General features: G+C 43.6%; 1 protein-coding gene across 2 annotated transcripts in view; it reads right to left on the bottom strand.

Annotated features, from left to right (window-relative positions):
• Positions 1-15,052, bottom strand: part of Synpr (synaptoporin) — a 334,976-nt gene that overhangs the window by 176,938 nt on the left and 142,986 nt on the right. The window contains exon 1 of one of the 2 annotated variants that reach the window (XM_021733268.3): positions 4,141-4,582. The exons of the other annotated variant lie outside the window; for it this stretch is intronic. Coding sequence (XP_021588943.1) covers positions 4,141-4,164 — 24 coding nt within the window. The 5' untranslated portion in view covers positions 4,165-4,582. Of the gene's footprint in view, positions 1-4,140; positions 4,583-15,052 lie in introns of those variants that run through there. 2 annotated transcript variants of the gene reach the window in all.

The following is a 15,052-nucleotide window of genomic DNA, read 5'->3' as shown; positions in this document are numbered from 1 at the left end:
AATGAGACCAACAGCTCTATTGGCACATCTGTCTGGCATGTCTAATGATAAACTCAAGACTAGCCAACACTCATTAAGTCTTAATGCCAAACAGTTTCTCCACACTTATCAGATTATTTTTAAGAACTTAATGTTCGATATGTTTTAGTACACACATCTCTAACCAAAAAAAGAAAAAAAGAAAAAGATACACTTTATAAAACTGTCTCTAAGGTTGATTTTAAGAGAGAGCCTGTATTTGATAAATACTATGACTAAACACAACATTATTTCATAAAGGGAAAAGTTCTCATTTGATGATATATTTAGAACCCAGAGAAATGTTCTTGCAAAAACCAAATTGAGGGCTGTAATATAGCTCAGGTGGTGGGATGCTTGCCCAGCATTCACAAGGCCCTGGGTTCAATCCCCAGCACCACTAAAATTAAAAAAAAAAAATAGATTTAAATTTCCTTATGGGTCTTGGCTCTAATGCCACACTTTCTGATTAAATCACCAATTCTAATATTTTTCAAATGAAGATCTGAAGAAAAAGAAGTACTATAGAATCAAATGAGTTATCAAGCTTGCCTCCGGCAAAAAAAAAAAAAAAAATGACTATCAATTTGGAAACATTTTATTGTGTACTGCACTCTGAAATCTTCATTCAACTAGGTGTCTACACCTGCGTCCCTCAAAACCTGTCACTTATTAGACACAGTGCCTCACGCCAAGATTCAATTTCGAGTTAACCACTCCAGAACTTGACTCTTGGGGCTCCCAATTTGTGGTGGGGGGTTTCTGTTTGGTTGTTTAATTTTTAAGATCTTTCTGGGGTTTGGTAAAACATAACATAGATGTCCTGAGCTGGATTCTGTCTTCAGGCAACATTGTTTTTTTTTTTTTTAATCATTCATAGTTTTCTCATAATTGCTTTCTCATGAGAAGGAAAAAAAAAATGCAGCATTTCCCAGACTCACCCAGGACCGGCTTGCTAAAGCTGCAGCTTGAGGAGAAATTTCAAACGTATTGATTCCCGGTTATAGTGGCATTTTTCCCCCCTAGAGGATTCATCGGAATTTTATTGGCTTAAATGGATTTCAGATGGGGAAGTCAGCAGCCAGGTGCAAAGGCATGCATTGGAGGGCTTGGAATGGCCACTTTATCAAGCGTCGCAAATCCCTCATAGCCAGCTCTGGTCATTTTTTAATTACCCAGGTGATAGAGACACTCTGCAGTAGGCTACATGAAGCGCCAACTCAGCCCTTTCACCACAGAAAGCAAAACCACAGTGGTGGTAAAGTCAAAGGGAGGTGAGGATTCCAGAAAGTTCTCCACAAGGGCACCAACTCTCTTGGAATCGCCTTTTGTCCTTTACATCTACGACAAACCAGACACCTGGAGGTATTGATATTTCCCAGCTCTTGTGGCTTCTGTATCTTGACTTTGTGTTCAAAAGATTGCAAGTTCAAGGAATGGGTTTATTTTGGTCAATACGAAAAAGCTACCTTAATTTAGCCTCTTCTGCATATTACTTCTCCCTAGCTGGCTCACTTGCGTTACATCCACATTGTGGTAACTACACAAACGGAGTGGAAATAAAGAACACATTCTTCAGATTTAAACACATAATTAGCCTGGAGTCACAAAGGCACAGTGTGAGAAGAAGGAGATTATGTGGTGTCAGAAGAGGGAAAAAAAAAGTACTAATGCAAATATGGTGTATTATTGTACATCCCTGCAAATCATGCCAGGCTGAATCTAAGCCTGAATCTAAACCTCTAAGGTTTGTACTGACGACGTAAAATCCTGACCAGGGGACAAATGAAGAGTCTAACTCCGGAATCAAAGTGCCACTGAGTTTCACTGCCAATGGCGTTCAGCAGACCTGCCCGGTCTCTTTCAGTAAAATGGGGAGTTAGAGTTATCTCCCCCAGAGAGCGGCTGAGAAGATCAAAAGAGAGAAGCCACATAAAATGCTTAGCACGGTGACAGGTATACAGTAGGTGCTTATTAAGTGTCAACAGCTACAGCGTCTTTCATATTGCGGAAAAAGCATCAATGATCTCATTGTAAAACAATTTTTAAGCAACCCCTTCATTATTTCCCCCAACGTGGCACAGAAGTTTATTCCTTAGAAGTCATGACAACAGATTTTCTGGGCATAACATTCTGGACTTTCTAGAAGTGATATCTGAAAGGACCATGCCTATTTGCTCTAACTCAAATGAAAATCCTGAGCTCTTTTAAGAATCAGGTGCCCTGTTGTCTTCCCTGTCAGTGGGTCCTGCCAGGCTCAGAGCCCTTATTCTTCTGGAAACTGGCAACCTGGAGGAAAAAATAGGTATTTGCCAGTTGAGCAGCCTTCAAACTTCATGACTAGATGAACGCACAGCCTGAGATGATGATATCTCCATTAGCAGCTGATGACTTTATAGACAACCTGTTACAACCGGCCGTGAAAGGAGAAAAGCACTGCCACCAGCAAGGGATGTTGGAACCTGCTGTGTGTTCATTGAGAAGGGGACAGGGATATTTACGCTGATGGACTCACTTAGCAGTGACCAGCAATAGCTCAAGGATAAAAGCTGTGTTTGGTTTTTCAAGAAACTACCTGCAAAGCCACACTGGGTGGCTGTTAGGACTTAGGACATCCAAGAGTGTTATTAGAATCACGCTTACAGAGGCCGGTGGCAAGGTAATATAAAATTTCAGGTGGTTTGGGGGGATTTGGCATTTTTTGAGGCTGAGCCAGATTAATCCAAATTTAGTCTATTTGTCAGGATGAGTAGCTTCTTTCCAGTGTGGGAAGGCTGTGTGCGAGTTTCAGAATACCCGAAAGGCAGCAGAACAGAGGGTCAGTACATTCCTGGAGACACATCGCTATTTCCATGAGCTGCCCTGAGATGATTTCAAATCAGAGAAATTGCTGTTCAGAAAAAAGCGTGCATGCCTAAGAGATCTAGGCACGTGTGAAATTCCCAACTTGACTTGAAAAAAAAATTGTCAGATCTTCTCTTGGTTCACATTCAGTGATGCCTTTAACTTTCATTATGAATATATTCTGTAGCTCATTTCACCATGGAAAGGGCTATGCAGATTTGTTGATTGTGTAACCAAAAGAGAAGATGAAAGCATCCACTTGTTTCCATTAGCGTAATTAGTTAATCATCTTATCATCTCTGTCTAGGATAATTATATTAATAGATTTTCTCCCAGACTTTGGAATTCAAAACAAAGAATTGAGACCATCTTTTACACTTTGAAAGAAATCAAAAACAAAACCCAAAAAAACCCACAGCAGTTAACCAGGTAATGCATTTAGAAACCATTGCTAGCAAAAGTGACCAGACAGCCATTGTACACTAGTTTGCATTTGACAATAGCAACTTTCCTCCCGATTAGCTTTGGATATGGAAACACCATAGCTAGGAATGGACATTTGACAGATAGTGGTCCTAATACACAGTGCAGAGAAACAGAAAAGACACAACATCTCCTTAGGATCCAGCTTTTCAGGGAATAATGTGAAAAGGACTTTAATGATCTGAATGCTTTTTGCACAAAAATTTGGCTCTTTTTTTTTTTTTTAAAGGTGTATGTTCCTGGATCTTAGGGAAAATTCATCTCATTCATTCTACCTTGCGTAAGACCTTAGGAGATTAGCACACATCTTTCGGCACAGCACACAATATTTGGTAGCTATTTATGGATTTTAAGACAGTCTCACTGTGACACTGACGAAGAAACTTTAATTAAAAATGGCTAGCAAGTTGTAACACGCGAAGGCACCCAGGACATGTAACACTCTCAAGGAAGGTTCAGGTAGAATGACATTACATTTTTTATAAAGCCAACTCTAAGTTTGCTTAAATAGTTTCCTTACTCTGTTGGAAGACACCCGGCATATACTCCAACAGCTAATGAAAGCTTCCTACTGTCACATAACAGCCACTCTGGTTTAAACATAAGAATCAAAGAAAGCAAAGTTAAATTTTAAAAAAAAAAAAGACAATCATGAAAGATTTCAAAATCATATTTGGAAAGAAAAGTGTACAGCCCAAGTCTACCCAGGCAGGCAGACACACACACACACACACACACACACACACACACACACACACACACGAGCCAACTGTAAATCAAGAGAGATAAACTTACCGGAGCAAATATCACCATACACATTTACAAAAGAATTGATAATCCAACTTCCCTCTCCTGAAAGAAAATAGAGGTTGTCTCATACTAAAAATAAAGCTTCTCTGTCCACAGCGGCAGCCACTTGTCCCTCTCTCTCTTGCGCTCTCTCTCTCTCTCTCTCTTTTTTTTTTTTTTTTGTGAAGCCAAGGAAGAGAACAAGAAAATCAATGCAGAGGGAAAGTGAGAGGCTATATACCAATCAAGGGGCAGCGCCTGCTTTATTGGCAGAGAGATGGCAAAACAGTCATATTAGTAGACAGGGACAGCCCACAGCCGAGTGCAGGAACCTGATACTTCCCTCTGGTGACAGGCTGCCTGCTCTGGGGGAGGTGGCTACCACCATGGTGAACTCCCACACTTGGCTCTAGGCTCACAACTGCCCCATCGTGCAGGACGGAGCAGAGCACTGCGCATCACCAGGAGAGGCACAGGCTCCCCTGTTACTCCCGAGACCCCTCCTCCCTCCCCCACTGCGCTTGAAAACAAACTGGAAGACGCTAAGGAGGCAGGATTTTGCACGTTGAGGGTGCAGAGGGGAAGCCATGGTTTTATAAAAAAAAATTTAAAAAAATCCTTATGAATAGATTTGCATAGATTAGGTTAATATGGGTATGTTGGTTAGAAAAGAATTGCCCTCGTTTTTATGGAAATGCACGGTTATTATGCATGATCCCCATTTGGGAAATTCATACGCTGTCCATAAATAATCATTAAGATGATGGCTTGGAAGACAGGTTTTTTGTTTTGTTTTGTTTTGTTTTTTTTTTTAGACACTGTAGACACTGGCCATTATGGAAGGGACCGATTGCAACTTGGGTTCATCCCACGAGTAGTACTTAAAACCTTCTGCAAAATCTCAACATTAGAAGGGTTCCACTGGTTTAAATGTGACTTAGGTATTTTTTTTTTCCCTTTGCAGAAAGGAGTTGAGTTTGACTATTTCCACGGGCTGCAATTATGGCACCCCCAAGAAATGTGTTTTGGGGAGATTGGCACCAAATCCACAGAGAGGCTGACCCACCAGTTGCATGCTGTGCTCCCACAGGTGCTCCCAGGACGATTTCTACCTGTGACTCATGGGGCCTCCCAGGGAGGCGAAACCTGCATGCTCCCCTCCCCCAATTCAGGGCCCCACTCGGGACAGGTGTCTTGTTGGGTTGACCCAGGTAACTGTGCTTCCTATTCAGTGCACCTGAAGACGGTCCAGCCGAAACTCACAGAAGCTGGCCATGTTTTAAATAGGTGGTTAGTGCAGAATCTATACCAGACTTTGTCTGGGTCCCTCTCTCTGTCTCCCTGTTCACACACACACACACACACACACACACACACACAGCCACTGTCACCAACACACAGAGGTCATCACCATCATCTCTCTTTCTGACGGCCCCACCTTTTTTTTCCCTTTCCTTCCTAGGCACACAGTAATGACTGGGGAGCAGGTGGAGGGCGTTGGCGGACCCCACCAGCCATCTAATAAAATAACGACAAGAATTCAGGCAACTTGGAGTCTCCGGGTCCTGTTTCCACTCACTGGCCATGTGACTTGAAAAGTCCCTTTGGGCCTCTGAGCCTCAGTTTGCCCTCTGTAAAATGGATACAGTAGCATCTCACTGCGCTGCTGGTGGGGCCCTGTGGGGAAGAAATGAAACGTACCCAAGAGAGTGCTCTGAACCCACACTACCCACGCATGTGCAGGCGAGGTCAGGGACCCCCAGCTTCCTTTCTCTTCCTCCTCCTGCTGATCCTTTGTGCATGAGCCTGCAGAGTTCTTACAAGGTGTCAAGCTCTGAACGTCCCCCCAACCCCCACTCTCCCATGGCCACCTCTCACCTGCTTATTAAAACGTCCCATGCCAAATGAGGGACTCCAGGGAGTGAACTAAGCAAATGAATCAAGATAAGGCAGGGAAAAAAAAGAAAAAAAGATACCAGGCACTTGAATAAGCACTCAGCAAGGCTCCGTGGAATAAACAGAGGAAAAACTGACCCCCAAATGACGTCTTTATACTAAGGCCACAGCTCCTGCCAGAGTGGGATCCAGGTTGGAGCCGAGTTGAGGAGGTGGCTGTTCCCAGCAAGGTACCCATAGGACAGAACCAGACTGAAAGTTCTGCAGGCTGGGTGGCCATTCTCACCAACCTGGAATACGAAGATCCCCATTTCAAGCAAAAGAAAAAAAAAATTTTTTTTTTTTTTGGTCTTTCACATACTAATAATAGTGAGCATTTCCTGAATATTCTCCGTGCCAGATATTATTAGTAATATTTTTCTGATGCATCAGCTTCTGAGGTCTCACAAAATGAAAAAAAGTTACTATTTCCATTCTAGTGGATAGATGAGGAAACCAAGACCCCAAGAGTGAAGTGGTTTATCCGGAAGTGCCTAGTTAATATTTAACAAAGCTGAGACTAAAACCTAGCAGGATGCTCTCCAACCATTAACCGCAGCAGCCTCGTGATGCCTGTTGTCTTTTTATTTATTTAGTGTACGGGGAGTGACTAATCCACATGTGCATGCGGGGACCCTGGGAGAACTCCTTGGCTGTACCCACTCTGTGGATTCAGGGTACGCCAGACCCAGGAGGTCCAGTCCCCGGCCGGGCTGGGCTCCAGGTGCACTTGGCATGTTATTCAAGACCCGAGAAGAGGGGAGGTAAGCTGCTCCGTTGTCTTGGGGTTGCTACGGATCTGCTCCATGACCCTGGGGGTGTCCCTGAATTTGTTCATGTTTCAGTTTTGCTCATGCTTCAATGGAAGGCTTTCAACTGCGTCACCTCTCAAGGGCTTTCCGAGTCACCCCAGACTAGAGTCTGATCTTCTGGTTGGGTCAGCCTTTCGGGCCTCCAGTTTTGTTCCAGATGAGGCTGTCACATGCGCTAAGGGTCCCTGCCACCACCCACCATCACCTCTCCCCAGAGTGGATCCAAGTAGGTCCCCCATGAAAGAACCCAGGTTCATCCCTTTAAAATGTCCATCAGATCTGGTCACTTCATTCATCCCATAGGCTTCAAGGGAAATCCAGACTCTCTGGGGCTCCTTCAAAGCCTCCATGCTGGGCCTCCATGTGCCTTCCTGATTGGATCTCATTCCCTTTCTCTTCATCACACTGGTCTCACCCGCCTTTGCTCTGACTGTTCCTTCAGCCTGGAATGTTCTCCCCTCAGATCTCCTTTGTCATTCAATCCTTAGATGTACTTTCTGCTTTTGAGAGGGTCCTTCTTTGCTGACCACCTAATCTGAGTGCTGACTGGGGATAGGAGAGCATATTGTTTTTTTCCTGTCGTAGTAACAGTTGTTGTTGTGTTTGTGTGTGTTATGATTTTTTTATTATTATTTGGTACCAGGGATTAAACCGCTGAGCCCCATCCTTCCTATTTTTTTTTATTTACTTAGAGACAGGGGTCTCACTGAGTTGTTTAGGGCTTTGCTCTTGAACTTGCAATCCTCCTGCCTCAGCCTTCAGAGCTTCTGGGATTACAGGTGTGCACCACTGTGCCTGGCCCTCTTGTTTATATATTTTCTCATTTAATTCTTATCTCCTTTCTACAAATGCAGGGTACATCTAGGAGAGTGTCTCCTCTGTCTTGAGAAAAGCCCCCGGCACAGAGTAGATGTTCAAGGGGGTTTATTTGGTGGGTAAATAAATGAATGATCAAATCAATGAATCAACCTGAGAATGAGTGTGGCTACAGACAGCAATTAAAAAAAACAAACAAACAAACAAACAAACAAACAAAAAACCTAAGTTCTTCATAGGAACTCAGCCTCCACCCTGGGCAACGGAATCCTTGGCATTAGTGAATGCAGCCTGTGTTTGCCATCTTGTTCAGGGAACATTCTGGAAGGGTTGCAGATTTCAGTGTCCTCCCTGTGGACTCCACAGATCCGCTGTGTGTGGAAGGCTCGGATTCCTTGAGACGCTCACCTGGGCTCACCGAGTGTCTGAGATCTGGGTCCTTCCCATACACCTGCCATCGACAGAACAAATAGTCCTGTCAGCAAGCCACTGAAGGCTGTCCTCACCTCCGCATTTATCAGACAGCCCAGACAGTTGGCTACCACTCTCACGTGGAACGGGAGCCGACAGAAATGAAGCCATGTGCCATTGTTTGATGGTTCTGGTTTGAAAAACTGATATCGGCGTTTGTCGCTACTGCCTTAAAAATAACACTTACCCGTTATTAGACTGTTAAAAATAGAGGTCCAGTGTCTTCTACGCTGAGTATTTATGGAAAGGTTAAGTGGATGAAAATAATCTGTGATGCTCTGAAGCAACTCATTAGCAATGCTAATCTCCAATATGGTCAGATCTCCAACACAGAGCTTTCAATGGAGCGTGGCCTTCAGACCACTTCAAAAGCATTTTTTGTTCCCCTCTGAATGGAAAAGACTTGTCCCCCCGCCCCTCCTTGGTGGATCTACCTCCTGGTGGTTGCAACAGTTCCTTACCCTTGGCATTTCTGTTTCTAGACATCTGGTCTCTGCCAAGGGTCTTTTGCAGGCCCATCTGTCTGCCTCAGAGGAGTCCTAGATGTCTAAGCATTCAGCAAACCCTGAGCGGAAAATTCCAGAGCCACAAGGCTCTCTCCAAGGCCGAGAGGGAAGGGAGGTAATCAAAGATCAGACGGCTCTGGCCGTACTAATAAATGACCAAGGGAGTGAGCGAAGGTTCTTACATTTTGCTCCAAGAACAATTTTGACTCTTTCATGAAAGTCCTTGCATCCAACCCACTTACGGAGCAACCTTGAAATCTCTAATGAGGCCTCCCTTCCTCCGATGAAGCACTGCTCCTAGTGGATAAGGATGCAGTTTATTCAGATCTGAGCAAGGTATATAGCACCAGGTTCCTTATCTTTTTATGTCTTTGGTAGGAGAGAGTGGTTTTTTTTTCCTCCAATTTTCTCTCTTTTTCCCCTTTTAAATGCCTACTGTGATAAAATAATATCAACATCACTCAATCTTGTATTAATCATTAGCTGTCCTCAGTAGAGTTCAAGGCTGGTTAACACAGGTTGTGGGAATAACAGAAGCTAAGAAATATAGCAGAATGAGACCGAGTGGTTTGACCCAGTTTTCGTACTCCTCGGTTTATACCCAAAGGATGTAGAATCAGCCTACGACAGTGAAGCAGCCACAGTGATGTTTATAGCAGCTCAGTTCACAATAGCTAGGCTATGGAGCCAGCCTAGGTGCCCTTCAACAGAGGAATGGATAAGGAAAATCTGGTATCTATACACATTGGAATATTACTCAGCCATAAAGAATAAAATGATGGCATTTGCTGATCAATGGATGGAACAGGAGACTATTGTTCTAAGTGAAATGAGCCAATCCCACAAAAACAAAGGCTGAAGGTTCTCTCTGATTTGTGGATGCTAACCCCAAACAGGGGGCGGTTAGCAATGTGTATTTGCTGAATGTGGGGTGAACAGACTCATCTGGGGCAGAAGATGCATGGTTCAGCATACTCCTATTTAGGCACTCAGCATGATGGACAGCTTCTGCCTGTCCCTTTGGGCCACTTCCCCAACCACTCTGTGCCCAGAAGGCTGACCTGAATGGCCCTTAGCAGGGACCGCCCCTTCTCTGAGGCATCCCATTGGCAGGTGCTTCCAGGAGAGTAGAGGCTGAGAGGAGGCTGAGCGGAGGCCATTTATTCCTTTGGTCCCTCCTGATGGGTCCCTAAGTTGGCTCCTCTAGCAAAGACCATGTATAAAGTAGGCTTCTCCATGCATCTGCCTCCCTTTTCTCTCCTCCCTCCCCTCTTGCTCTCTCTGGTCTCTCAGACCCCAGGTGGTAAGTGTTCTTGCTGCTGAGTACTGAGGTCCTGCATGGCCCTTTCCTTTCTTGCTTTCCTAGACCTTTCCCCATCCCTTTTTAAGATTCATCTCCTTTAACAGCTCCCCATAACTCAGTTTCATTGTGCCAGCTATTCCCTACCTGGGGCTTCAGGAAGGAACACAGGTGGCTTTGATCCCCACCCTGTCCCCTAGCACTCACATGGTCTGGAGCGATGGCCTCACCTATAAAATCCAACACTTGCCAATGAATGCATCCAAAGTGCCAGGTGCGCAGCAAGCGGAATGGTAGCAACCCAGGGACCCCCTTGGCCGGCTTCTCTTTCCTTTCCCCTCTGGAGGGAAGAGCTTGATGTGCTTTGAGAGAGGAAAGGAAGGAAAGCCCATGTCCTGTTCAGAAAGGTCCAACAGATTTCCCCCACTTGCCTATCAGGAGCCTAGACATCCCTGAGGCATGGGGCTTCAGGAGAAAAATATTTGCTGGAAATGGCTTTGAGAATGGGCATTTCTGAGTGCCCACAGTGCGCTGGTCCATCCACTCAGCCCGTGGTATAGAGGAGTGGTCAGCTGCTTCTTTCTGAACTGGGTGCTCAGGTGTGGGTGTCGCTCCACGGGCTCTGGAGCTGACAGTGATTCCAGATGCTTTAAGTACCGATTAAACTTCTGCTTTCATTCCTGTTTGAATATTTTAAGTCAAGGGAGGGGCTGTGTTTCATTAGAAAGTCCTTTAATGGCCCAAAGAGGCTTTGGCCCAGAAGAGATGGGAATACCTGTGTGGCCTAGGACAGATTAAAACCTACGTGGGCCTCATTCCTCTACAGGGAGGAACAACTTTGAATCTACGAGAACTTTGTGACTTTTCTAAAGTGAAAGAGCCATCATTTATTAGCCTAAAAATTTTAGAGGTACATGTCTTAGTGGGGTACATGCTACAAGTCCATGCTAAATTCTGTGGATACAGTGAGGAAAAAGAAAATAAAAATAGTACCTTTCCAAAGTAACTTAGAATTAAGTCGTAACTTTTGCATTATCTGCACCATCAAGAAACCTCTAGGGCCTGCGATGTAAATGATTCTCAATGTATGTTTATTGAATGGTTGAATGAATCATGTGGATATTCACATTACTGTGATTTTTTTCTCCTTTTTATTTGTTATTTTTAGATATCCATGACAGTCGATTTCATTTTGACATATTATACATGGAGCCTAACTTCCTGCTCTTGTGGTTGGACATGATGTGGAGTTTCACTGGTCGTGTGTTCATATAGGAACAAAGGAAAGTTACATTTGATTCACTCCACAGTCTTTCTATTCCCATCCCTCTCTCTTCCCTCCATTTTCCTCTGTCTAATCCAGTGAACTTCTGTTCGCCCCCAACTATACCATTTATTGGGCGTTAGCATCCGCATAACTATGGTGCATTGTTAATTACAACGGTCAGCGTGTATTAAAGTATGTTGGTGAAACTCCTACGGGTACTAGATGGCACACATGACCAGATTATCTCAGTTTTCTAAATAATTGGAAGCATTAAATTTAACATTGAACTTTTTAAGCTGAATGCTAAGAATTCCTAAAGATGCTCCATGTGTGAGATGGGAATGTCGGGTAGGAAAGGAAATCAGAGGTCCATACTCCTTCTCTGCTTCAATCACTCCATTCCATCATTTTCTCTTTACAATTCAGGTTTGCAAACATGATTTTTTTTTTTTTTGTACCAGAGACTGAACCCAGAGGAATTAACCACTGAGCCACATCCCCAGCCCTTTTTATTTTTTATTTTGAGACAGGGTCTCACTGAGTTAGGGCCTCACAAAGTAGCTGAGGCTGGCTTTGAACTTGTAATCCTCCTGCCTCAGCCTCTCAAGCCACTGGGATGACGGGTGTGTGCCACCATGCCCGACAACATGATTGGTTTTGAATAAAACGTCTTACATCTCAAATAAAGACTGCAGAGAACTACTGCTCTCATGAAGAAATTCCACAGTTGTCATTAGCTGCCATGAGCCTTTCTGATACCAATAATGATACCTATCTTTATTTCTAGGTATTAGCTGAAGCATCATTCATGCATTCTTTTATTTTATTATTGCTCAACCTTGTGGACTAGAATGTACTTCTGTCTTCATTTTAGAAACCAGAAAGCTAAGGCTTACTACAACTTGGTAAATAGCCCAAGTCTACATGGAGAGTGATATTGGAATGAGGGTTTGATCCTGGGTAGTATAATACAGTCCACATTGCTGAGCCTTGCTGATGGGAGCAAATAAAGCTTACAAAATTTGGGCAGTTGGCTGAGCGGAATTACACACACCTGTAATCCCAGTGGCTGGGGAGGTTAGGTAGGAGGATCATGAGTTCAAGGCCAGCCTTAGCAAGGCCCTAAACAACTTAGTGAGACCCTGTCTCGCGATAAATCAGTCAATAAAAAGGGCTGGGGATGTGGCTCAGTGGTTAAGCTCCCCAGGAATCCCCAGTACCAGTACCAAAAAAAAAAAGTCAAGCCGGGGGACATTGCCCATTATTATTATTATTATTATTATTATTATTATTATTATTATTATTATTATTATTATAGTATATACTTAATAGAAATCCAAAGTGATGATGTACTTCAGGTACATAGTTTCTGGTAATCTCATCGACTGTTCTTGTGTAGGGGGGTAAAAGTGGCACTAACTATAATAAACCTCTCCCTAGCAGATTCATTTGTCCTGTAGTCTCCCATAGGACACAATAAGTACCAAATCAGTCTCTGCCCAGTTATTACAGGAAATGAGTGACTTTTCTTATTTTCACATTCATAAATCTCATCAGAAATAGCAAGGATATTCGCTCCCTGTTTTCTTCCTATCTTTTTTTTTTTTTTTTTTTTTTTTTGTAGTACAGACTGTGCTATCAGCAAACAGAGGGCTTAGGAATTGGGCTGTTTCTGACATGGATTTCTCAAAGCGTGGTGTGGGAGCAGAAGAGGAATAGTTGTAGCTATGATGAAGGATTAAGACTTTATATCAGAAAGAACCCCTGAGGTCTGGTTTTTACATGAGTCTTGTTAGCAATGTAATAGAACAAGGGAAGGAAAACACGGAGATCGTTTTCAGTAATCTCGCCCAGTATACTGAGAAATTAATAGTGAATTAGATGGAGAGCTATGTGAATTTTCACCGATAATTCTCCAGGAAGGAAACGTATCATTGCCAACTGTGCATACCAGTGGGACTTGCTTAGGCTTTTTAAAAAATACATAAATTGTAAGCATTTATGGGTTACCTAATACTTTTATTTTTTTTTCCTTTTAGTTATACGTGATGGTGGAGTATATTTTGACATATTTATACAAACATGGAGTACATCTTATTCCATTTAGGATCCCAGTCTCGTGGGGGTACATGAGATAGAGATTTGCTGTGGTGTGTTCATATACGTTATCCAGGAAAGTCATCTTTATGGTGAAGACTCTTGAATCGGCTCTTGGCACTTCTAACTAGATTAAACTAGATTAAACCAGAGTCAACATGTTGTCCAAGAGGTCTCTTGAATGTCTTCCTCCCTGCTTACAGTCATCATGTACCCTTTGACCCACGTCTCCTCAATCCTTCCTCCTTCCCACTCTCCCCAGCCTCTGGGAACCACCACCCCACTCTCCACTTCTGTGAGAGCAACTTTTTTAGATTCCACGCATGAGTGACATCATGGGGCATTTCTGAGCCTGGCTTATTTCACTTAACATTGTGTCTTCCAGGTTCACGAATGTCCCCTGGCCTTTCTGACCATCTGTGAAATGGGGATGGTAACCTGGGTTCTGTTCATCACATACAGAGAAGTCTGTTGGTGTCTGTGGCCATGTGGGCTGTGTTTCCGTCTCCTGCTCCTGCCTCAGGCCAGATGGATCAGAGACTCAAACACGTGCAAAACGGCCTTCAGGATTTGCTTTCCTTCCCAACAAATCTTGTTACCATCCTCTGTAACACAAACACACCTCAAGCACTCGGACCACAGGGCAGCTCTTAATAAGAGTCAGGTAGGAAAGAGGGGGAAGTCTGCTTCTCCTCGGCATGTGGGTTACAGCTTCTAGAATGCACGACACTTGCGTGTTTCCCTGGAGGTCTGGAGCCTAGCCCTGCTCTGCCCGGCTGTGGCTCCATCCACTGCATCTCCCCGGGATTCCACCTCCAACCACTTCCCAGCCCCAATTGAAGCATGCACATGGTTATGATGCTGATCAGCAAGGGAATGGGGTTGACCAGAGTGCATCTAGGGCAATATTTTAATTGAAGGGCTTAGGAACTCTGTGGAAAACCCCTCCCTTTGGCTGAGTATGTCTTATACTAGAGGATTTTTTTTGTTGTTCCTCTTAGTTATACATGACAGTAGAATATGTTTTGATATATCACACAAACATGGAATCTACCTTCCCATTCTGGTGGTTGGACCTGAGGTGGAGTTTCCCTGGTCGTGTGTTCATATATGAACATGGGAAAGTTCTGTCCCATTCACTCCACTGTCTTTCCCATTCCCATCCCCCTCCCTTCCCTTCATTCCCCTTTGTCTAATCAATGAACTTCTATTCTTCTTTCCCCTCTTATTGTGTGTTAGCATCCACATATCAGAGAGAGCATTCGACCTTTGGTTCCTTGGGATTGGCTCATTTCACTTAGCATGATAGTCTCCTGTTCCATCCATTTACCAGCAAATGCCATAATTTCCTTCTTCTTTATGCCTGAATAATATTCCATATTGTGTATATATATATACCACATGTTCTTTATCCATTCATCTGTTGAAAGGCACCTAGGTTGGCTCCATAGCTTAGCTATTGTGAGTTGAGCTGCTACAAACATTGATGTGGCTGCATAATTATAATATGCTGATTTTGAGTCCTTTGGGTATATATGCCAAGGAGTGGGATAACTGGGCCAAATGGTGGTCTGGAGTTTCTTTTAAACTGAGTATGGAGTAATCCATTAGCCAAAAATATTTTCTACAATTTTATTATTTATACACACGCACACACACACACACACACAGACACACACAACACACACACAGACACACACAACACACACATCCC

Source organism: Ictidomys tridecemlineatus, chromosome 2, assembly GCF_052094955.1.
Source record: "Ictidomys tridecemlineatus isolate mIctTri1 chromosome 2, mIctTri1.hap1, whole genome shotgun sequence".
Lineage (NCBI taxonomy): Eukaryota > Metazoa > Chordata > Mammalia > Rodentia > Sciuridae > Ictidomys > Ictidomys tridecemlineatus.
The sequence above is the reverse complement of the archived record's forward strand: the minus strand, read 5'-3'. Positions and strand labels throughout refer to the sequence as shown.